The sequence below is a fragment of the Carassius gibelio genome, chromosome B8 (genome assembly GCF_023724105.1).
Source record: "Carassius gibelio isolate Cgi1373 ecotype wild population from Czech Republic chromosome B8, carGib1.2-hapl.c, whole genome shotgun sequence".
NCBI lineage: Eukaryota > Metazoa > Chordata > Actinopteri > Cypriniformes > Cyprinidae > Carassius > Carassius gibelio.
In genome coordinates, this window is record NC_068403.1 from 18,580,991 (window position 1) to 18,605,963 (window position 24,973).

The following is a 24,973-nucleotide window of genomic DNA, read 5'->3' on the forward strand; positions in this document are numbered from 1 at the left end:
AGTTGTGAGTGAGTGGGCAGAAGCACAGACATTATGTAACTGAAATGTTCCTGCCTCAGAGACAGTAAGAGAGCATCCACACACACACACACATGAGAGAGAGAGCCAGTGAGAAAGAAATAAATTAAAATCTCACCTGACCTGGTTAGGGTGAGTGAATAAAGAGATGAAGCTGAAGGGGAGACAGTGATTGTTTGTAACCGTGATGGGACAGTCAGTGCTTTTCTCTCACTCTGTGTGTGAGTCATTGTTTGGCTGAGCAGCAGTGTACTGGAAACCACAGAGAAGGACAACAAGAAAACGTGAGTACGTGCATAGGTATAAATGAGGATTTGCATTTTTTTTTTTTACTTTATTTATTTATTTATTTGAGAGGTTGGGTTTCAACTGAATCCAAAAGTTTCCAGATTATTGTAAATTAAATTTATGTTTCTTGCGTACAATTGATCCCTGCACATGACCTGGGCGAAGAATAGCCTATGGTCACAAATTAAGAATTCGTTCCCTGGTTTAGTAAATCGTGGCTATGTTTTACTAAAACGAGGAAACGAATAAACAAGTCATTGGGACGAATTGTTCATTCATGGCCGTGTTAAGTGTGTTTTTGTGCGGGGCTTTGTACGTTCTGTCTCAACAAGGCCAAATTTGTGAACTGCTACCAAAATTACTTCTGGAATACACATCTACACGTTTAACTCCAGGTGAATTAAAAATAATAATAATAATAATCTCCAGTTGAGGACAAAAAAAATGATGAGCTCCGGTTGTTCGTTTGTAAAAGAGCAATTACGTTAATGTTTTAGAGAACAGACAGGGTTTGATGATAAATGTCACAAACTGAACGAAATGGATTAAAATCATGAATTATTAGGAAGATCCAGAATCGGTTTAAACATTTATAGCATTAGCATGTAGCCTACTTCCATGCTTTTACCGTGGAAAAGGACAGATGAAAAAAATCACACAGTGTGGTATTGATTTGCTGGAAGTGTTTCACTCAAAGAATAGCCTACATTTATTTGTTAATGGATTACATTGTGTCTTTATTTAATAATAATAAAAAAAAACTAATTCAAAAATTTTGAAATACAAGAAATGTTCTTGTGCAGCAAATCAGCATAATAGAAAGATTTCTGAAGACTGATCCCACATGAACAAATACTAAAGTAATTTGTAGTAACTTAAGGCAAGGCAAGTTTGTTTATATAGCACATTTCATACACAATAGTAATTCTAAGTGCTTTACATAAAAGAGAGGAGTGAAAATGAAATAAAAAATCACAACAATTAAACAAGGAATTTAAAAACTAAAAATTATTTAAAATTGATTTAAAATGTTAAAAATGAATTTAAAACGGTTAAAATAGAAAATGTACAAGAAGAGTTGTGACTGGAAACAAAACATTCAATTCTTGCAATTTTTTTTTAGATGATAGTATGCTGATTTAGTTACTGCTGTAGATACTGTACTGGTAAATACTGTAGTGTTTCTGAACTATACTATAGTAAAGTGTATTATTCTGTATATATTATAGTATTTACAACACTTTTTAATGAATGTTACAGCATACTGTATGTGATAGAGAACTGATAAAATGTAATAAATACTGTAGTAGTATACTTAGATTTTTACTGCAGTGAACTGTAGTGTATTATAGAATAATATAAATATAAACTTAGTACAATATTGGGTAAAGTAATTTGGTTATATTACTATAGTTGTTATATAACTACAGCAACTATAGAATTACCACAACAAATTAATTCAAGTACTTTAGTATATTGTTCAAAAACACTTTAGTATTTACTATAAATTACTATAGTATTTAATCATGTGGGATGACTACTAAAAATTCAGCTTTGCTATCACAGGAAATATCAGTAAAAAGTTATTTTAAATTCTAATAATATATCACAATGTTACTATTTGACTGTATATTTGATCAAATAAATTGCAGTGTGTTTGTTAGTAAGATTTCATGTTGATTTTTCTACAAATAGGCCTACCCACTTCTCAGTTTACTGTACAAAATCATGGTAACAGAGTTATCTATTAGTCCTCTGCTAAAAACAAAAATTTCGTTTTTAAATGTAAACATTTAATAGTTTTTTTGTTTGTTTTATGTTGTTAATACTTCAAGGAAAATTTGGGAGAATTTGCTGTCTTTGTTCCTGCAGTTTTCATCACGCATGCAGAAATGTGCTGTCCCCTGTCAATGTTAATTGTTTAATTAGTTTTGCACAAAAACATAAAAAGCATAAAAAGGCACAAAAGTATCTCCATGTTTGGTGGAATGCCCCCTGTCGGGCTCCAGCAGGTTTCTCTGTTTTGGCTCGGAGGGGATGGATTGTTCTACAGCGCTTGCCTCAGGCAGTGTCCTCAGTTTCCAATGGACTGCTATTGAGTGACTCTATTCACCGTCCCAGGCAAGCCATGTGTCCTCTCAGCAGTACTACACCGCACATCTGTTCAGCTGCTTTCTTTCTCCATTATCATTTAGTCAGACTCATTTAAGATGCACTGCTATCAGAGGAGATTATGTTCACCCCTGAGAGGGCATCTCCTGTTCCTCAATCCGCTTTCTTCACGGCCATTTTTTAGTACAGTAACGATATAATCCAGTGCCCGTTCTTATGTAACTCCAGATATTAATAATCCCACGCGGCCTGTGGCACGCTGGCTCTGACATCACCGTCAGCCACAGCGGAGAATGACTAGAGCACTGTGGGTAAACACACTAAAGAGCAGGACATGGAGTGCTTTGCTGGAGTTCACAGAGAGCAGGGCTGCCAGCGTGTAGATTATTCATAGATTATGGGCCATGGTATGTACCGCCTCTGCACACAGATGTGTGGATTAAGACATAATTGATTTGTAGATTATGTAATGTACTGTTATGTTGATTTCTGTATAGTATGTAATGTACACTAAATCTTAGAAGCTATTAAGTGTATTTGTATTGTCTTTGGGTATTATGTTTGCTTATATTTTTTAAGATTATTGGATTCATCATTGTAAAATATCATCTATAGTTGTGTTTATAAGAATAATTTGTGTTTTGCATGCAGGGGTCATAGAAATGTTCAATTTGCAATCTGTAGGCATGATGTAAACAGTGCTTGTATATGTATCTGTGTGCATTTTTGTTTCAACATCTGCAAAGTAGGTCTGTCAGATGTGTGTCTTGCCATATGATCAAATATTTTCATATTTACACTACTGTTCAAATGTTTGGGGTCAGTAAGATTTCTTAATGCTTTTTACAGAAGTGTCATATGTTCACCGAGGCTGCATTTATTTGTTTATTTGTAAAATAATAATAATAAAAATACTGTAATATTGTGAAAAAAGGAACCTCCCCCTTTTTGTCATTAGAGTTCATTTATTCTTGTGGTGGCAAAGCTGAATTTTCGAGAAAGAACAACATTTATTTTTGTATATAAAGTTTTTGTAACTTCTTTACTGTCTCTTTTGATCAATTTAAAGTAATAGTACAGCCAAAAATGTTTAATTTGCTGAAAATTTACTGAAAAGTTTACCTTCAGGCCATCTAAGATGTAAATGAGTTTGTTTCTTCATGGAAAAAAAGATTTGGAGAAATGTAGCCTCTGAATGGGTGCCATCGGAATGAGAGTTCAAACAGTTTATAAAAGCATCACAATAATCCACACGACTCCAGTTCATCAATTAATGACTTGTGAAGTGAAAAGCTGCATGTTTGTAAGAAATAAATCCATCATGAAGATGCTTTTAACTTAGAATTTATATACAGTATACAGTATATGTGTGTGTGTGTGTGTCTATGTGTGTGTAATAGAATATTAAAGAATAAAACTTAAACTAAATTAGTGCATGATTTTACTGTTAAGTTTTTTTTTAATAGTAAACATTAGGAAACATAATTCCAAACTTCAAATAAGATTTAAAACAGATATAGAAAATCTTAAAAGACAAACAGCTTTGCTTTGAAGCAACAGCAGTTAATGTAAATCTTCATGCATGCATCCACGCCACTAGGTGTCAGGATAGATTCAAAGACTGCTGGGATAAAGAAGAGTCTGGCATAAAGAAAATGAGTGCACCTGTACTGTAGGTGGATGCTGTTATTTATGGTGCGTTCCATTCGACAGGGTCCCTACGCAGTGCAAACGCAGTGTCCACTGCTCCCTCCCTACTCCCTGAGCACGGTATATCAGTTGAAGTGGACTTCACTGACAATAACCGCTAATTTGGAACGCCCTGCAAACGTCATCAAAGAAAGTCAATGATGCGGTCGCGCAGATTATGATATAACCTACATATAAAGGACTACATTAATATTTTAATTTTTATTTACAATCACATTTAAAATATGTACAATAAAAAATAAAAAACATTGAGTACTATATAATGAAAAACGTATGTTTATTATACACTTTGACTATTGCTGCTATCACTTGACCATTAACAGAATTGAAGCCCTGCTGTTACTGTCATGCAAATATGAAAATAAACTTTTATTTGGTTGTGTTTTATTTTTATTTGGTTTGTATATGTGTTTTTAATAAATGGTCATAATTGCATAGCGGTCTGGTGCGCCTTCTTCCCGCGCACAGCCGTATAGTAAACACTGAGGTAAATAAAGTAAAATAAAGAAAAATGTCAGAGCCTCGTCTGCTTCTAGTCGCTTTTACATGATCATACCTTTTTACAATCCGTAATGAATATGAACGAAGACAGCGAAGACGGCATTCTGACTGGTGATGACGTGCTGTGCGCAATGACAGTTGGGGAATAATCGCTCTCCACTTTCTGTGAAGTGATGTATCGATGTTCCCTTATTCCCTGTGCCATGCCCAGTGCCCTTCGAACTGAACATGTTTGCTCCCTTCGGATTGGAATCTCACTTAAGATGGCAGAATACCCTGTGAAGTCCACTTCGCAGTACACTTACGGTCGAATGGAACGCACCTATAGACACCAGTTCTGTTAATTAACATCCATTAACATGATCAAAAATCAAATAAAAATAAAAATCTTTAAATCCTTTATATTTAAACAGAGACTAAATACGTCTATTGTCACATCAGGAGAGTCATAGTGATGTGAATAAAAGTCATTTTTCCCTGTTCCTCATTTCTTCTAATTAGTTAAACTGATGGTGCTACACATTTGCCCCGCCTTATGCATGTTTAAGTGATATGTGGCTCTGACCAATAGGAGATGATGGGGGTTGAAAGGCAGTGTGAGGTGGAGGTACTGAAACAGTCCCAAAACGATTTACAGTGGGTCCAAAAACAGCTGTCTATCATCTCTAACAGAACCAATGGACCAGGCAGGACTAAAGATAAGGTAAGTCTTAGGGTTAAAAAAAATTCTATAGAAACATAGATGATAATTTATTGTTTTTGTTTGTAGTTGTTGAACGGACTATAATACAGCATTTTATATAGGTCCTGTGTTTTATGTTAGCTTGGTTTGGTTTCGGATCAACCACAAGGCTGTGGTCCAGGCTTTACTGGATTGTCCTGATCACGGTTTGGTTTTCTGAGGACTTGGCCTACTCCTCCAAATGGAGCAAATGCCTACTTCCTCCTGAACCCTTTTCCGCCCCTCCTTTAAATGTGCTGTAGGGAACTTTTGTAAAAAAATATTTTTTACATATTTATTAAACCTGTCATTATGTCCTGACAGTAGAATATGAGACAGATAATCTGTGAAAAAATCAAGCTCCTCTGGCTCCTCCCAGTGGTCCTATTGCCATTTGAAGAAACTCCATCGCTCTCGGTAAAAAATAACCAATCCGAGCTGCGGTCCGTAACTTTGTGTTCAAAATGTAGAAAAATGTATATAATAAGCGAGTACACCATGAATCCATTTTCCAAACCGTGTTTTTGGCTTGTCCTGAATCACTAGGGTGCACCTATAATAAGTGTTTATATTCGGACTATTTTAGATTGTTTCCGGGATACCGTGGCGGAGTAACCCAGTACCTTTGTGATTCTTCATAGACATAAACAGAGAGAAGTAGTTCCGGCTACGATGTTCTTCCGCAAGACGCAAGCAGTTCTGTTTATTAACCGCTAGAGCGTCAAAAGTTCCCTTCCGCAGCTTTAACCCGCACTCGCCATCGGTTCTTTCACAAAAACATAAATAAATCACTGACTACTTTCTTAAGTCACTTGGGGAGCTTTACACGTGTACACACCGAGACCGAGAGTATCCTAGGAAAAAAATAGGAGCACCTGTGGCATTTCGTTGAGTAACAGATTTACATTTTGTTCTAAACCCACATATGGATCATATTCAATTATATTCAAAATATATTTATGTGTACATTTGAATTAAAAATTAATGAATCTCCATTTGATTCCTGTGAGCTTGTCTGAGTTGGCAACAATACAAGGTGGGTGGAACTTGGCAAAAGATCAAATTCTACATACCATTTGGTCTTATTGTGGCTATGTAGCCATTTAGTTGGCTCCTCTCTCCTTTTATTTAACAAATATACTCAATCCTTCACTTTAACCTACAGTGCTTATGAACAGACACGTTTTCTGCTTCAGATCTGAAGAGGATGGAAATTGCTCACTTATAAAGGGCAAATAACATTTACTTGGCTGGAGTGTTTTAGAGATGTTAATGAGTCCTGCGATGTACTCAGGGTCTAGATGTGCCTTTTAGAGATGGGAATCAGTGCAGGTTTATATACTAGAGTGGTGCCATATTTGGCTGTGGTTATGCAATGCTAGATATCCCATGAGACAGCAGAAGGCTCTTTTGGGAGAGATTGAGGGAGATGGGGAGAGAAAGAGCAGAATCACAGCCCACTTTATAATTGCTGTGATTGCCAGGCAGCAGTATCCAAACAAGTCGAGCTTGTTTTCTGTCTAGTTTAATGGTTATCTCCATGATATTTCTTTCTTGAATCTCATTGCTTTTGATGGGTGTTCTGCTGTATTCCTGCACAGCATGCATTCAGTTTTTAGTAAGTGTGCAATACCAGTGTGAGGCACAGAGGGCAGTCTTGGCCAATTGTTTCATTGCCAAATCTGGGGAAACCCTGAACTGTCCAAATAATCCTCCTTAATACCCTGCTGCTCCTGCATCCCTGAGCTCTGATTGGCTGGCGCTGCTGGGAATGGTCCTGCCACTGCACAGTGGGAGATAAATGATTGGTCACATTCACTCACTGGTGGAAAGTGTAAGCGAGCATGGAGAACAGGAGAGAGAGTGGGTTCACTGGGTTTCTCACAAGGGATCCTCATTAACAAATCCATCTTCTGCAGTCAAATCACAGATATCTGTTAAAGCATATAATTCACAGAATTCTTGAGCACTGATGAAGCACGTTCTTTAAGTATGTGGGTGTGTAGTATAAATACAATATATTTCTGGATGTAATACATCCACCACGTTGACATCGTCCTTTGACCTGGATGTTCTTTGACCCATGGCCTCATGGGATAGTTAAGTGTCCACTGGTTGCACACAGAATCTCTGCTCAATGGTGATAATTCAGACATCCTATTTATTTAACATTCTGTCTTTTGAATATTTCTGTATGTAGCCGTGATTTTATTTAATTGCAGGAGAAAATTCCTACATTAATCAGATTTTTGACATTGTCTTTAAGTTTCATTTTATTATGTCTTTGTTGTTCTAAACCTGGAAAAAAAATTATGTTCAGCAGAAGAATAAAATGCATAAAGGTTTGGAAGAACATGAGGGTTAGTGAAATAGAAAAATAAATGACATTTTATTGGTAGACTAACCCTTTAACCTGATTCCCATAACCAGATGAATCCAGTGAACTGAAGGTGGCACAGAAGCACTTCTCAAGTGGCATTAAGGTGTCTTTACACAGACTGTGTAATGCTGCTCAGAGGTGGCGTAAAAGCATTTACAAAACAAATACAAATATGTTTTAATACTGGGGCTGAGGTGGGTCAGAGCAGGCTGTATTTTGTCTGGCTTTTATACAGAATTGTATGCAGCCTTAACCAGGCAGTGTAAAGATTGCCTCAACATTCCAGTTTCTAGAAATTCTGAATGAGACCACTTTGCACATCCCTATACCAAGCAAAATTTATGTTTGTGTATTTGTGATATCAGTCATAAGTGAAGTTTCATTTATATATGAGTATGTCTGAACAAATGTATTTCTGGTCAGAGAGATGATAGTTGAATAATTTAAGAAACATATTTTTTGAGCAAGGAGACATTAAAAAACATTATGATCTACATTTTGAAATCTGAAATATGTTGCAATTGTAAGTCGCAATAAAACAGACACAGCAACAGATCTTCAGTACTGTGACGTATGTCTGAGTGAAAAGGTTTATTGGAAAAAATGTAGCGAGGGGACTTTGTTATATCCATTGGTTGTTAAATAGTTTCAGGCAGATCTGAATGCATGCTTGCAGAAGATGGTAAAAAAAAAGTAGTTTTAAGTGGAATAAACAATAGGAAAATACAGCAAACGTCATGAGACAGGGACCTGACATTTTTACCATAAAGTCAAGTTATGTTTAATTAAACATTATGAGGTCTAAATGAATGAGTGAATGAATAAATGACTTGCAGACATGAATTGATATGTTTTGATCCTTCGGCTGTATACAGGAATATTATGATAGCTGTGCAGCTTGTAAACATCCTTTTGGTTTAAGGTTTAATCACAATATGGACCTTAATCAGAAAATGATGTTCACATAAAGGTGGCCAGTGATGGGGGAGGGAATGAGCAAGAGAGAGAGAGAGAGAGAGGGAGGGAGAGAGCATAAACACCTTATTTGACCTTGTCAGCTCCAGTCATGGCCCTCCAGGGTGGATGGGTGATGCTCACCTGGAAGATGATGCTGAAAATGCAGATGCAAAGCATTGGGCATTAGAAACTGCATTTACATGACAGAGATGTCAAAGTGAACCAGCACACGACTGTCCTGCTGTAAGCTGCACTGGCTCTGCATTTGTGCGTGCTTGTCCTCTGTGAGTGTGTGTGAGAACGAGAGAGTGAAAATGGGCCAGTTGTGTCCACATTGCTTCTGCGTTGATCCAGCACACAGATACAGCGGAAGAGCGCTTTAAACGAGCGTTAAAGGCAGTGTGTGTGTGTGTGCTGCCACTGCGCTCTTCCAGCAGTGTGTGTGTGTGTGTGTGTGAGAGAGAGAGAGAGAGAGAGAGAGAGAGAGAGAGAGCGCGCGCGCCTGTGCGGTCTCCTCAGTACCGCCCGCTCCAGCGCTTTTCTCTTCCCGACGGTCGTTAATGAACCGTTTTAAGCCTGGATAGCACGGACAGCGGACCGGAGCCGTGAGCCTCCCCTTAATATGACACAGTTGGACGCGGCTGCCTTTAAGGGAATCATCTTTTAACGGAAGAGCGGCGGAAGAGGTAGAGTCGCTGTCCATCGCTTGATTTGGTTCACGCGCTCAGCTGATCTGAGAGCATGTTGTGTTGATAAGCAAGGTATTGGATGTTTTGGTCAGAAATATCTTTTGAATGCGTTACAATACGGTTGTTTAGTCGGGCTGATGTTTACGGTGCTGCTTTGGCGGTAAATGTCATTACGGCTCGTGCTGTCGTCTGCACTATAACCTTATAAAAACACATAGTAGTCTGCTGTGCCCTATTAAATAGGCTGAAAACATTGTTCAGTGTCTTTCTGCCAGTGAAACACATGGCTGTGGGGTACTTTTGTCCATAGCCATTTTAGATTGCAGCACTGCTGAATGTTTCTCACAGTAGCTTTACTATTAAAGAGATAGTCCTCTTTTTCGCATCACTTGTGAGCTCTTCAAACTCCTCCCAGACCTCGCTGTTATAATCAGTTATAATACATTGTTTTAGTAATATTTTAACGTATTCTTTTATTATAAACAACCTAAAAGTGATAGGTGAGGGCAGGGCTTGTTGTCACCGAGGTTGTATCTATGAGATTTTAAGCACAAAGTCCAACAGGAATGTGTGTTTTCCTCTTGAATGTTGTGTCCTATTTCAAACCATTCATTTGAATCTGCTTTTTTAAATATCACAATATTGTGCTATAGCTGTTGTGCAGTTTATGTGTCTACATGTTTATGTTAACATAAAAATTATACAATTTATTAATTAGAATTTAAGTATTTATTGACCACATCAAAAAAGTAAAGACACGTACCATGATGCTATTTTAAGTGAGATACAGAAATAGTAATTTTACACTCCCATGATAACTATGAAAGCGTGTTTTTGTGAAGAGATTAAATTGTTAGCATCATACAGGTGATGTCAGATCTGTTTAGACATTGAATATCTGTCTAAAGGGATAGGAACACAGCATATTTTATGCACAATTCAACTGTTAACCTGAATTAATTCCAAGCATAATCAGTTTAATAGTTATTAGCAGATGCTTTATTTGGTCTAGTCACCAAAAAATTGCCATTTCAAACGCATACAAACACCTATGTGCTATTTAATTATTAATACATTCTATAATGACATGGTGTGCCTCTGGTGTAATATATCTCCCTGTAGTAGTGTGATGTGACAAGACCTCATCTGTTACATCATAGTATGTGGAAGGTATAGATTAAAATAAGAACATGATTTAATGAAATTATTGTACAGAGTGTAGTGGTCTTTAACTTTATTCCCATTAAGCAGGTGTTTTCTCCTGTACAAATTGGCATACAGTACATTAATTTCAAGAACAATGATGCAATATGGTATTAGATGTCTCACTCAGGGTTGCAATGACGATATAGTATTGCATTCTCAGAAAGTTTTCACTTCTTGGAGCTTGTCTATGTGGAAATGGACCTGTAACCTACAAGCAAACTTTGAGCATTTCTAGTAGTAAGTATAAGCCAACATGTGTATACTGTTAGTAATGCATGCTGTTGAACTTTTACTGTTGTTATGATTTAGTTTGTTATAGAAAGATGCCTTTGGTTCTGCTGTTCTGTGGTAAAGCACTTTACGCCATATAAACAGTCTCGATTACATGAAACGTGTTCTCTCAGAGCTCATTGAATATTAAGAAGAATATAACACCTTTCACACACAGCTTGAGTCTCAACTCTCTCAGCATTCTCTATCTGCCTACACCCCACCTTTTTTGTTTGTCAGTCATGTCATCAGTGAAAATGAGTTCAGTGCATATTATTTGAGCATTGCCGGTACAGGCTATACAAGCCTATTTGATAATATGATAAATATGATAATTTATGGACAATATTTATGTATGATCATTTATAAACCTTTTAAGACAGACTTACTGTGAGCTACAAGTAGAATTTTAAAATCGATTAAATAATCTTTGTTTACATAATATATGTGTGTACTGTGTATTTTTATATGTAAATACATGTATATATTTAATAAATATATGTAATGTAAATCACATAGAAATATGAAATTCTAATGTATGTGTGTATTTATATATACATATAAATTTACAGTACACACACGTATTATGTAAACACAAACTTTTATTTTGGATGCGATTAATCACAATTAATTGATTTGACAGAACTTGTCTTATTGTTTTGTCTTTTTGCCTATCTCCAAATACTTTTCCTTGTGTTTACCTTGTGAGCCTCATGGCTCATTACAGAGCCCCACACAACATGTGAATAAACATATGAATATCAAACACACAAATTAATAATTTGTTCCTGTGATTTAATAATTTGTAGCTACGTTTTATTAATTAGTTCCCTCGTTTTAGTTACATCATGCCACACTGTACTAATCAATTCCCTCTTTTAGTTAATTTAGTTAAATCATGTCCAAGTAGCTTGTCATGCTTGCGAGTCCACAACTTTTTTAACAAAGACATTTTTAGAAATCCCTATAGAAAAATAAAGATAAAAAATATATATATTTCCGCAATTGTTAAAAATGTGGGCTGGCACTGTTGCTCTCTATTACAGACCTCGTTGTTCACTCTACTAGTAATTAGTAAATGAAGGAGGTAGGATGACTGATTTGAATATTAGGTCACACACACCGTGATGCTTCAGATGTTTTTTGTTCAATTACCTGCAGTATGTTGTGAATCTATCACTTGCCCGGGTTATACGAAGCAGATGGCTTAGAAAAATTGTTCTAAATACCATCAGATTAATCGCAACAATAGCAAAATGAGATCTTTGTTCCTGAACACAAAGAACCACTTCAGCATTAAAGGCTTCATTAGGTAGATATGACTTTAATTTATACTAATAATATCTTTAAAGGGCCCTCATTTTTTAGACTGGATTTTAGTGATGCTTAGTGCTCTGGTGGCAGTACAGGGGTAGTCTCTCTCTCTCTCTCTCTCTCTCTCTCTCTCTCTCCCCTATTCCCTCCATCCCTGCCTTACTTATATGAACAGTGGCAGTCATGTCCAGATTACATAACTGGCCCCCCCTCCCTCATTCTTGTGGTCCAATAGAGGGAAATGCTCAACCGGGATCTCATTATAGTGTTGTTTTCAGTTGGGGTTAAAGTGCACGATCACACACGTTCTTTGAGTCTCATCAGGCAGGTGCTTGTACTGCATGTCCATCGTTCTTTCGTTCTGCCTAAAATGCTGTGTTTTTGGGATTATATCTGATTCTTCAGCGAAGAGGATTTAGTGTTAGATTTAGATTTACTAGTGTCCACTCTGTATGCGTGCTGGCTTTGATTATTGTGACGGACAGCAGTCAACGCCATAAGCCTTTCCGGGGAAGTGTGCAGCTGCTGAGGAAATGGACATGCTTGTGAATTATGAAGTGTGTGCATGCATGAGAGGAGGAAGAAAGCACAGAGGGAAAGAAAGATGGAGTGCAAGAGAGGAGGAGAGAGAAGGTGGAGGGAGTGAAGGAGAGAGAAGAGCAAGCGAAGACAGATGCCAGTCAGTGGATGGTGTTTGCATACAAATGAATTCAGAAGATAATGGAGGAGGCTATGTTTTTGTGCACGGACAGATGTTTTACTGTGTAGGAATGTTTGTGTGTTTACACTTAAAGGAATAGTTCACCCAAAATTGAAAATTTGCTGAAAATGTACTTATGCTTTGGCCATCCAAGATGTAGATCAGTTTGTTTCTTCATTAGAAAAGATTTGGAGAAATTTAGCATTACATCACTTGTTCAACAATGGATCCCCTGCCGTGAATGGGTGCCGTGAGAATGAGAGTCCAAACTGCTGATAAAAACACCACAATAATCCACAAGTAACCTACATGACTCCAGTTCATTAATTAATGTTTTGTGAACTAAAAAGCTGCATGTTTGAAATAAACAATTCCATCATTAAGGCATTTTTATTTTAAGCATGGCTTCTGGTCATAATCCGTAATAACACTTCATCCAGTGTAAAAGTTAATTCCCTGTTGTTCACTCAAATCAAAATCCACTGGCATGTTTGTTTTGAACTATTTTGGACGGCACTTGATCGGTGCATATTTCTCTCCTGATTCAGATGAAATGACTTGAAAGCAATACTATGGATTGAGCACTCGTATTTTAGCTGAAAACAATGATTTAAACCTGTATTATGAATTTGATTATTAAATACAGATTTTCACAAGATATTAATTGTTGGATTGGAGTAGTGTGGATTACTTGTGGACTAGTGTGACATTTTTATCAGCTGTTTGGACTCTCACTCTGACGGCACCCATTCACTGCAGAGGATCCATTGGTGAGCAAGTGAAGTAATGCTAAATTTCTCCAAAATGAAGAATCAAACTCATTCACATCTCGGATAGCCTGATGCTGAGTACATTTTCAGCAAATTTACTTTCATTTCTAATAAAATACAAAAGGAGACATTTTGAATGTGTTCGTTGCTCTTTTAATACAAGTACAATAAAGTTGCACTAAAATGACAATAGCACAAGATCTTTTCTTCAGTATTATGATGTACACTACACTGCTTTCCCCCAGATGTATTTCTTTTAAATGCTGTCATTTAGCCCTGCCTTCCCAAGGGCTTCCATAATGAGTTTATGTGCAATATTCGACTTGCGTACATGTGGGAACACCCTAAGCCAGAGCGTCCAAGGAACTCCTATATCACGTAACACTCCAACAGTGAAACCTGATGATAGTGTAATAAATCGAACCCTGACCCGATATAGCCCGTAGAGGAGACAGGTCTTGCTGTAATTTCCAGCTGTTTAATTGGCTTTAATTGGGATGAATAAAACGCAGCTCATGCCAACGTTACTAAGAGATAACCTTGACATTCTATTTAGCCCTGCTGTCTCACAGTACTGGGAATTCAGCCCAGCTAGTCGGCTTGCTTCAGATCTGCCGGTGGAATAGCCGCTCGTTCACTTCTAGCGTCACTGATCTGGACTGTCATCAGTCCAAGCAGATAGATTTAAAGTAATAAAAAAAGACAGATTATATCCAGGTTCTCCTCTGAGAGCCACGATTCGCTTCTGATTTTTAATTATACAAACACAGCACAGAGGCGGTGATGTTCTATAGGGGTCTAACAGAGAGTCTACACCACCCTTCAGTTACTTATTGGGTATTATTAATCATTTTTGTGACGAAATGAAAATCTAAGGCTGAAGCTCAGATGTAAAATGTAAAAGTAGTGTGCAAATACTACATAAGGTGGCTGCTTATGTAAATAAAATAGTAAAATAATACGGTATATATGGAGCTAACCTTCAGACCTATCAGAAATGCTTATTTTATCAGCCTAGTAGTATATAAACATGACTACCAAGATACTTTCCTTCAGGCACTATAGACCTTCTTGGTTTAGGTTTTATTGACATGTAAATGTGGGCCATTTTTGCTGCATGGTTTCAGACTTTTTTTCTCTTGCCGTATTCGTATGCCGTATGAACTGCAAAGCTTGAATTGGGACAGGTCCTCATTTAACACTAGTCTGGGACCTGAGAATCAGTGCCAATTTTTTTTTTGCCTGTGATTAGACGAACACCAGCTAGTTTTAAGGCTGCATGCGAGACAGGATTTAGCTCTCCGTGTGATTGCTTCTGACCTGAGCATATGAGAGCAGAGGACCTGTTGATCCAATCATGTTGGGATTCACACTCATATGAAGTAACACGTTTCAGTAGAGCTGAGCTTGGGAGGCCGCCTTTGTTACGATGTTCTCAGTGACAGCCAAAGCTTCAAAGCTCGCCCTGTAATCATCCAAAAACACCCACCCCATGCCATGACGGCAGGACATCTGGTGTCACATCCGGCAACTTTTTGGACACAGACGGCTTGTTTGTGTTCACATTCTTTGTAAACCACAACATTTGTTTGTTTATTGTCATGTACGCTAGATCTTTACGCATTTATGTGATTTTATGATTCATTTAAAGTAGTTGGTGCTACAAAGTATGTAGCTAATTTCTATTTATTAGATCTCTGTTATTGAATACAAAACACCAACAAGAGAAAATGAAAACGGCATTAGACAGATTAGAATTAAATAGAATTACACATGCAGATAAAAAATGAACAAATTTTTTTTTTCGTTTTTTTCTTGTGGTCAATTTGTAATGGTAGTTAAGTGATACATTTTTTAGCTTTTCATGACAATTCTAATTTCTAATTCTATTCTATTTACATTTTTGAGACGTATATGCACTCTACCGTATTCAGTTAAATTTGTGCTCTTATGCTCACCAAGGCTATTGTAATAGTAGTATTATAGTTTAATAGTATTACAATTTAAAATAGAAATTTTAAATTAAAGTATGTTGTTATTATTGTGTATATATGTATATGTATATATGTATATATATATATATATATATATGTAAATGTTTATATATGTATGTATATGTATATATATGTGTTTAAGCTGCAGAGTCACAGCTATTTTAACTGGAGTTTTGGGTTCTAAATATGACTCTTTGTTATATTACATTGACTTTTTAATTTCAAAATATCAATGAAAGTTTGGTTTGTGATGATTTGTTTTCTTTAAGAGGCGTAAAATTGATCTGTGGTGGCTGGCCTGCTGTGGGTGTGATAAGTCTGGACTGACATCGATGTGAGTGGATTAGAGGAAAAGTTCTTTTCTATCGCTGCTCACTGAAGTCATCCTGACAGTCTAAGCATATACATGCTAGCATTTAGCCATCATTAGACTCAAATCGATCAAATTTGAGGTACATTGGAGATTTTCTGAGAGGTTTGTTTGTAAATACAGTTTCCTGTGAGACGATGGCTGTCAGCAGGTGACTTTACTACTGAAGTTTCTTTGTGATTCTTAACTGTTGAGTGTATGTTTGAAAGAGAGGGATAGTTCTGCTTTGAGTGTGTAATAATGATAAATCCTCTGAGTTGCCTTCATTTGGCTTGTGCTACTTAAGAACCTCATAGATGAATATAAAAATCTTTTCAAAAAATTTTCCAATACTCATATATAATCTCATAGGGTTTCTTTAGGCTAAATTCTCTCAAACAGCTGATAGTATTTTTTGTTTGTTTGTTTAGCTGACTAGCTGATGACTTTTTTTTTTTTTTTTGGATATGCCATATGTTGTTGTAGACTTGTTTGGATCCACCTTTTCTGGGCAAAAAGTGTTGCTTTTTTCTGAGCTTGCTGGGCACTGGCTCAAGATGTGATGTCAGGGATTTCTTCAGTGATCTGGGACAGATTGGAAACAGCTGCTCGGAGGCTAACAGAGCTGGAATTATGAGGCATTGAGTCTAAATGATGTGATAAAAAAAAAGATCAGAGACAAGAGATTAGAACTGTATCATTATTCGCTGCAATTAATCAACTTATCAGTGAGCAAATCTGTGGTGTTCATATTTGACACCTCTTCTCTTTAAATCGTGGTCATTCATTAAAAGTGACAGTTTACCACTAAAATAAAAATTCAGCAATTTAGCTACTCCTCATAATGTTGTTCTAAAGCTGCATTTGTTTCTTCCGTTGAACACAAAATGAGATATTTTGTAGCTTCTTTTTGTATAATGAGATGTAGGCCTTTAAGAGATTATGAATGTTTTTATTGTCACTTTTGATCAATTGAATGCAACTTGTTGAATAAAATTATTTAAAAAAATCACTGTCTGCTATGCTATATTACAAGTTTTTGGAACAAATGCTAAGTCTGTGTGAGGAAAAAGGCAGCATTTTGTTTATTATTTTTTTAAATGAAAATATTGGCCTTCACTATAGGAGATAATATATAATACATACATTTTTTTGGGGGGGGGGTCTTGTTTTGAAAGTTTTGCTGCTGCTTTATTTATATTTATTAGTTCTCCTGGAGTGCTGATCAATAGGAAGAAAAGGGCTGAAAGGACCCTTGTTTACTCCACAGAGCTAATTGATTCTCACTGCTGTTCTGATCAATTTCATTTCACACATCATTATGTCAGCATAAATATTGTCCCAATGTGCCCTCAGATAAATGCTTGTCTTTTTTCAAGTGTTATCTTTACACCTTTCAATTCATCTTCACTGCTGGAGATCCACAGAGACCGTTAATGTGTTAACGAGTATGTGACCTATTATTGTCCTCTTTAGTTAGCCGAGGCTGTAATCATAATCCTACACCTGAAGTTCATTCCTTCAAGCGTTACAGTAATGTCAGCATTTGTAAAAGCAGTGTTTTCATAGCCTGTGTTAAAGGACATTATGGCTTTGAGCAATTTGATGAGGTTTTAAGAGGCTGCTTATAATGCCACAAAGCAGCTAAAGGAATAAGGTCACCTACAAGCTTTCTAAAGGTTTTTGTTTTCTTTTGCTATCTTTGTCCTTCCTTTTTTCCTCTCTGTGTTCTGATGCAAGCCATAAAGCACTGCATAGAAAAATACAGTTCTCACTTTGAAGTAGGTCTTATTGAACAGGTCTTTATTTACACCTCAACACTCTATTTTATCATTATTTTATTATTTTTTAGGACAGCAGAAACAAAAAGAGAGCGATATATATAGAGAGAAATAAAACAGGATCACAGCTTTATAGGCTAGATTCAAACACCAGTCAAGAGTTGCAATACACTTTTCAACACAGAATTTCTTATGATCTTATAAACCTTTTGACCTAGGAATTAAATCATTAAAATTACTGACATAATCATGAATTTGCCAAAATATTTGTGTAATCTAGGTAAGAGGTATTTTGACCAAATTTAAATATAAGATAAATTTTTACTGGTACATAGAACTCAATTGGTCAGTGAGTTGTTTTTTTTTTTAATACTATTTAATTTATAAATGTATTAAATTTATTTAAATTAAAGTTAATACTTTCATTCAGCAAGGATGTCTTAAGATAACTAAAATTGACAAAGGGCATTTAAAATATTTTTCTACTTCACATAAAATCTGTTCTTTCGAACTTTCTGCTCATCAAAGAATCCTAAAAAGTGTCACGGTTTCCACAAAAACTTTGTTTTATCAGCAGCTGTTATCAACATTGATTATAATAAGAAATGCTTATTGAGCAGCAATTCATCAAATTGTAATGATGTCTCAAGGATCACATGACAGTGAGAAATGAGTGCTGAAAATTTAGCTTTGCCATCACAAGAATAAATTACATTTTAAAATAGAATACAGTTCTATTAAATTGTAATAGTATTTTGCAGTATATAATGTCTTTTTAACAAAATAAATGCAGCCTTGGTGAGCATTATGGACTTCTTTAAAAAACATAAAAAATTATTTGAACCGTAGTGCATATACCTTATAAGCCTCCCAAACTTTTACTGTAAAATATGACCAAAAATGTATATTTGCAGCTGGAGATCACATCTGCACTTCAAAGAGTAGAATTGGTGTGCTGTTCTCTCTTTCTGGTGGTCCCATGTTCCTTTGAGTAGCGCAATGAATAGATGAGTGCAGATTCTCTATCTCTGCCTCTTAGTGCATGGGAGTAGCAAAGGCTAATTGAATAGCATATCTGTAATAGGCTAGATTTAATTTGCCTTGCCCTCACTGAAAACCAATTAGGAAAACGGTGAGGAGGGGTGGCCGCCCTCAGGACTGACACTCTCTCCGTCTGCAGAGTTTCACAGGACATGCAGCCGAGCCTTTTGCCAAATATTTGCCTATACTGGCAGCATTCCAGACTTGACCCGATACAAATGGCCCCCTGGCTGTTGGAAAAAAGGCTTAACCGTATTCGTAGATGGAAAAACACGACCAGCTTGAGGCGTGACGTGTGGGCGGAGCTAAAGAATCACGAGCGCCAGTAGGCTTTTGCGTTGAGAGCGTCCAAAACAAACCATGGCTAACAGTCAGATTCAGCATATATTTATGATCCAGAATAAGATCCAGAGGCTGAAATTTAACAAGAGCAGCATCAGCAAAGGCGGTATGCTATGTGGTATGTACTGAAACTGTATATATTTGCTTAGCGGTTCTGGAAAATGACTAAGTTCCACTTTATGTCGTTTTTTTTTTTTTTTTAAGCTGTACATGTGGAAAGTGCAGTTTGATGACAACATCGCATGTTGTTTACTTGATGTGCTTACGCGCCGATTGCTAAGTTAACAACACAGAGATATTTGAAGCAGTTTTACTCACCGCCTGCGGTTCCAACACACGATCGTGATCCTTTTTCGTTGGGATTGCATCATCCTTAAGAAATAAACGATGTGCAAATCCGGCGTCAAACTGGACCTTGTTTGTAAAACAAGCATCTTCGAAATGCAGGAGAACAAACAAAAACACTTGCACAACTCCGTTGATGCTCTGTAAAAATTAATGTCATATATTTAAAAAAGATAGTTTATGATTCATATTCATAAATGAGGGGTATAGCATTTACATGTATAAATATTTAATTAAACTTTGAGGAGTACAAAATGTATTAACATCAAAATTCAGCCATTTAAATGGCATAACAAGTGTGTTTTATGGAATTGATTTAAATAATATAATAATATCACTTTAAAAATTAAAGCAAATTAAGCATATCTAAAGCAATCGAATTTAAATTTCAGAAGTCTTTTTTTTGTGTGTAAGTTGACCTCAAACACTTTGAAGGAAATGATAATGGAGAATGAAATAATATAGAATCATATAGTTTTTCTGTGATTTTCAAATGTCTAGCGAGTACTAGTATATAAATTCCAGAGGTGAATGCACTGAATGTGGTCTGATGGAAGGTCTTTTTCTTGCTTGCTCTCAGCCATTTTCTCTTTTTCCTGCCTGATAATTTTTCTCTCTCTTTTGAGGGCTGCTGATGTCCAGATGTCTGTTTGCGTTATGGACGTTAGTGTGGTGGGTTGCTGGAGGGGTGAGCTTGTGTTGCCCAGTTGCCTGTTGGCGGGGTGTAGGAGCCATGCAGCTGGGGACGAGCAGGGCTATAAATACCCTGCTGCTCACTCTCTTGAGGCCAGTGGCTGTGCAGTGCACTAGCTCTTTCTTTGATCTACAGCAATTCTTTCAGCACACAGCATTTGAAAGGTCATTGAGTGGCCAGCCATGCAAATGACAAATATCGGAAAATTGTGTGATTATATTGCCTACTTTTATAGAGGTTCTTAAGTAGGGTTGGGAATCATTAAAATTTGTCTGGTTCCGGTTCCACCTAGTGGTTCCGGTTCCAATTCTGGTTCCATTAAAAATCATTAAACAACTATTAAAAAAATAGTGGTAAGGAAAACTGCATAATACTCAACTACTCAATACTCACTACTGTTTATTACTTAATTTAAACTTAATTTAAAGGTTAGAAATGTCAAAATTCAGCATATATTACAGTATACAAATTTTCCTGTTTTGATTCCGGTTCCATTTAAATGCATTATTATGTTTTTTTACTATTTTTAGGGGTGCATGATGTATGTGAAAACACACACCTGATGGAATTTACAGCTGATTAGAGAACCGGCTTTACTGATGAGATGCACATTCATCATCGTCTGATAATATATCGTGCAGCCCTAACTATTTTACCTTCACTGTATGTAGTGTTGCTGGAAGGTAGTGTTGAGTAATTCTAGTCCCTCAATCACCATATGCTTCAAAGTTGATGTTTTCTACACTATCAATAATATTTTGCTTTTCAAAGCAGGAATAAGCTGGTTGGCCAAATAGTCCCTTGAGGGCTAACCCTCTGGAGTCTAAGGATCTTTTTGGGGCCTGGAGAAGTTTTGTCATGCCCTGACGCTATGCAGCCCGGCAAATCTGTGGAGTGCGTGTCATTGGAAACAATGTGCTCAGTAATTAAAGAGGCAGGGTGGCGTTTCTGTTATTCAGTTTGTGACATTCTTTATGGGAAATGCAGAACACATCATCAGAACACCAGCCGCTGCTCACAGCACTTGGTCACGTGTTGCACCAGAAGCGTTTCAAAACCGAAACTTAGAAATAGCTCACAGTTCTGGTTCTTTTAAAAAACAGAACCGGTTCTGAATAATCCCATGCACAGCCAAAAGCCACTATTACATGAAGACATAACACAACATGCCTGGGGGTCACCAGGCTATTCAAGGCTATCTGTTTTCACGTACTTGTCAATGATCAAACCATTGTCCTTTCACATCTATTAACACAACAGTCTAATTTTAGCCCTGTAGATTATCCATGGTTCGGAACATCAGTGTAACGTTTCTGAATCTTCTCCAGAACAAAGGCTGCCCCCAGTTACACCTGACTGCTGCCATGAATTAGTAAACATGCTTTTTGTTCCCTGGGCTTCCTGTGATCTGGAGGGCTAAGCTAACCGTTAGGCTAGCTCGTCTAAAGAGCGGACGCTTAGGCAGGTGTGAGTATCTGGAGACCTCAAATGCCTCATATACTTACTGTACTGTAATCTGCTTGCTGGACCATTACATTGCTTTTTTGGTGGTTTTCGTACCATATTAGTTGATTTAATGAAGTACTTTGCACTGTTTTCAAATGGTATCATAGATACAGTCAATCCATTATTAGTCCTTATGTCTTTATTGTATTTAAATATAAATTATATACTCTGGGGTCCAAAAGTCTGAGACTTCTATCGAAAATGCTTTTATTATGCTTGTATTTGTAGTAACATTTTTGTTATATGGGTAAAGTGATAAAAAGGGAAGGAAAAATCTTTCAAAAATCTAATTTGAACACATCATTAGTAGAAATGTTAAATTTGAGTGTGTTTGTGTGTGTGTGTGTACTGTCTCTAAAAATGTCATGGGGTATAACCAGCAAGGTAAATGTAATATTTTCATATTAAAATATTTGAAAAATATATTAAAATAAATACATGTGAATGTATACATCTTAACTCTTCCTCATTTTTACATTAAAAGTATAGTACACTATAGTAAACAGTACAATTGTTAATCACAATTTCATTGATGTGTTTTGTAAAACTGCACCACATTTCAGAAACTGATGTAACCTTGTCTTTTGCTAATGTGGTTTCACATTTATGGACATATGAGTATGACTTGGCATGTCACGTTGATTATGTGCTTCTATTGATAGTGAGTGAAGTGGCTGTTTCTTGAATGTTCAGTTTGTTCACTCATAATATTTCAATCAGATCATAGGAGGCTGACAGCAACTTGAATTTGTAAGTTTTTCGGGCACTGAGAGCTTTTGCTGAAGCCAAACATCTGGTTTAGCCTCATGCTAGCAGGACTAACAACAACAAGCGAAATCATTCTGTGTGTGTTGTACATTTACAGCAGTTTAATATACCCGTACTCTGTTTTCATGCTTGTTTGTTCTCTACAATCAAATGGAGCAGGTGTTAATGTTTAGTATGTAACCCAAACCAGTATATGGACACACATACACATGTACAAACAGACGCGCTGATAAGCTCCTGTTTGCTTGCCAGAGTAGTAATAGCCCCTGGTAATGTGTAAAGAACATGATGATGGTGTAATGTTGCTTTATACTCATTGGCCACCTGCTAAAGTCAGGCCTTCCAGGAAAGCACCACTGTTGACAAGAACCACAAAAGAGTCACTCTGCTAACAAAGAGCACACAGTGTAAACACAGAAATGCTAGCTAGCTAGACTCTTTAATGGTAGATAATATGCTTGTTTAGCAGTAAGATTTGTATTTTATTCCTGTAGAAAGGGGGAAAAAACATATTTATGTTTATAATTTATATTTTCATCTTCGACCTTCCAGGAATGGCACATAAATGCAAAGTTGGATTTGAGAAAAGCTTTAACAATATTTGCTTGATCTGATTTAGTATCTAGTGTAGAAATCACATAAGTGTCCAAATACTTCTGGAACCACGGTGGATTTATACATTTTTATATTTTCTGTTATAACATCCACTGAAGATCAGAAGATACAGTACAACATGTTGTTTATTTATGAATTATTTCTATAATAATATTACTTCTGTATTGTGTTTTTTAACTGCTTGAAAGTTTAGGGTCTATTAAAAAATATATATACAGTGGGGCTCGAAAGTTTGGGCACCCCTTGCAGAATCTGTGAAAATATGAGTAATTTTCAAAAAATAAGAGAGATCATACTAAATGCATGTTATTTTTTATTTAGTACTGTCCTGAGTAAGATATTGTACATAAAAGATATTAACATTTAGTCCACAAAACATAAAAATTTCTGAAATTATTAAAATAACCCCCTCAAAAGTTTGGGAACCCTTGGTTCTTAGTACTGTGTTCTGTTACCTGATGATCCTCGACTGTCTTCTGTTTTGTGATGGTTGTGCATGAGTCCCTTGTTTGTTCTGAACAGTTAAACTGAGCAGCGTTCTTCAGAAAAATCTTTAAGGTCCTGCAGATTCTTCAGTTTACCAGATTCTTTGAATATTTGAACCCTTTCAAGCAGTGACTTTATGATTTTGAGATACATCTTATCACACTAAGGACATTTGAGGCACTCAAACACAACTATTTAAAAATATTCAAACATTCCCTGATGCTCCAGAAGGAAACAAGATGCATTAAGAGTAGGGATGCACCGAATCCAGGATTCGGATTCGGCCGAATACTGGGCTTTTTGACGGGGTTCGGTTTTGGCCGAACCTTAGGTTTTTTTTTTTCACCGAACTGAACCCTATTGCTACGCTGGTCGACGTAACGCGGCCGTTGATTGTTGGTGTTTATATGAGGAGGAACACGGCCCGACAGTTCGCTCTAAACTAAACTGTTAAGGAATCTTGAGGGGCTGGGACGATTTATACAGTAGCAATACAGAGCCAGCCAGTCACATCGGGTGCTGACGTGGAGATAAGGGTTTTTTTTTTCGATGAGCCTCTGATTCCTCTTACAGAGGATCCTCTTCAGTGGTGGAAGACAAACCAGCAGCGATTTCCAATGCTGGCAAAAATCTACCTCTGTGCCCAGTGAAAGACTTTTCAGTACTGCTGGGGACATTAGTTCCCACACTCGCAACCGGCTGTGACCTGTTAATGCAGAGCATCTTTTTTTTTTTTTTAAGGGGGGTTGAAATGCTATTTCATGCATACTGAGTTTTTTACACTGTTAAAGAGTTGGATTCCCATGCTAAACATGGACACAGTTTCAAAAATTAAGTTGTACGTTTGTCACAAGTTTCGGAAAGTTTTTTTCGAGTCTGGCTCTGTGTGACGTTAGATGGAGCGGAATTTCCTTATATGGGTCCTTAGGACACTTCTGCCGGAAGAGCGCGCGCTCCCGTATAGCAGAGCACTGAGAGGCTGAGCACAGACATTTCACTGATCAGAGCGATTCACTGATCAGAGCGAGAGCGTCGCGAAATGTCACAAAATAAGTGTGTTTTTGGTTGCCAGGGCGAGACAACCCTGCACAGATTACCAAAAAAAAAAACAGCATTAAGGGACCAGTGGATGGAGTTTATTTTTACAGAGCATCAACGGAGTTGTGCAAGTGTTTTTGTTTGTTCCCTGCATTTCGAAGATGCTTGTTTTACAAACAAGGCCCAGTTTGACGACGGATTTGTGTATCGTTTATTTCTTAAGGATAATGCAATCCCAACGAAAAAGGGTCACGATCGTGTGTTGGAACCGCATGCGGTGAGTAAAACTGCTTAAAATATCTCTGCCTCCTTGTTAGTGCATCCGCCTCCCATGCCGGAAACCCGGGTTCGAGCCCCGCTCGGAGCGAGTCGTTGCTG

At 36.9% G+C, this 24,973-nt stretch overlaps 1 protein-coding gene across 1 annotated transcript in view; it reads left to right on the top strand.

Annotated features, from left to right (window-relative positions):
- Positions 1-212: 212 nt before the first annotated feature.
- The window catches only part of rimbp2b (RIMS binding protein 2b), a 157,238-nt gene continuing 132,477 nt past the window's right edge, over positions 213-24,973 (top strand). The window contains exons 1-2 of the mRNA XM_052563577.1: positions 213-302; positions 5,201-5,332. Of these exons, the coding sequence (XP_052419537.1) occupies positions 5,204-5,332 (129 nt within the window). The 5' untranslated portion in view covers positions 213-302; positions 5,201-5,203. The remainder of the gene's footprint in view (positions 303-5,200; positions 5,333-24,973) is intronic.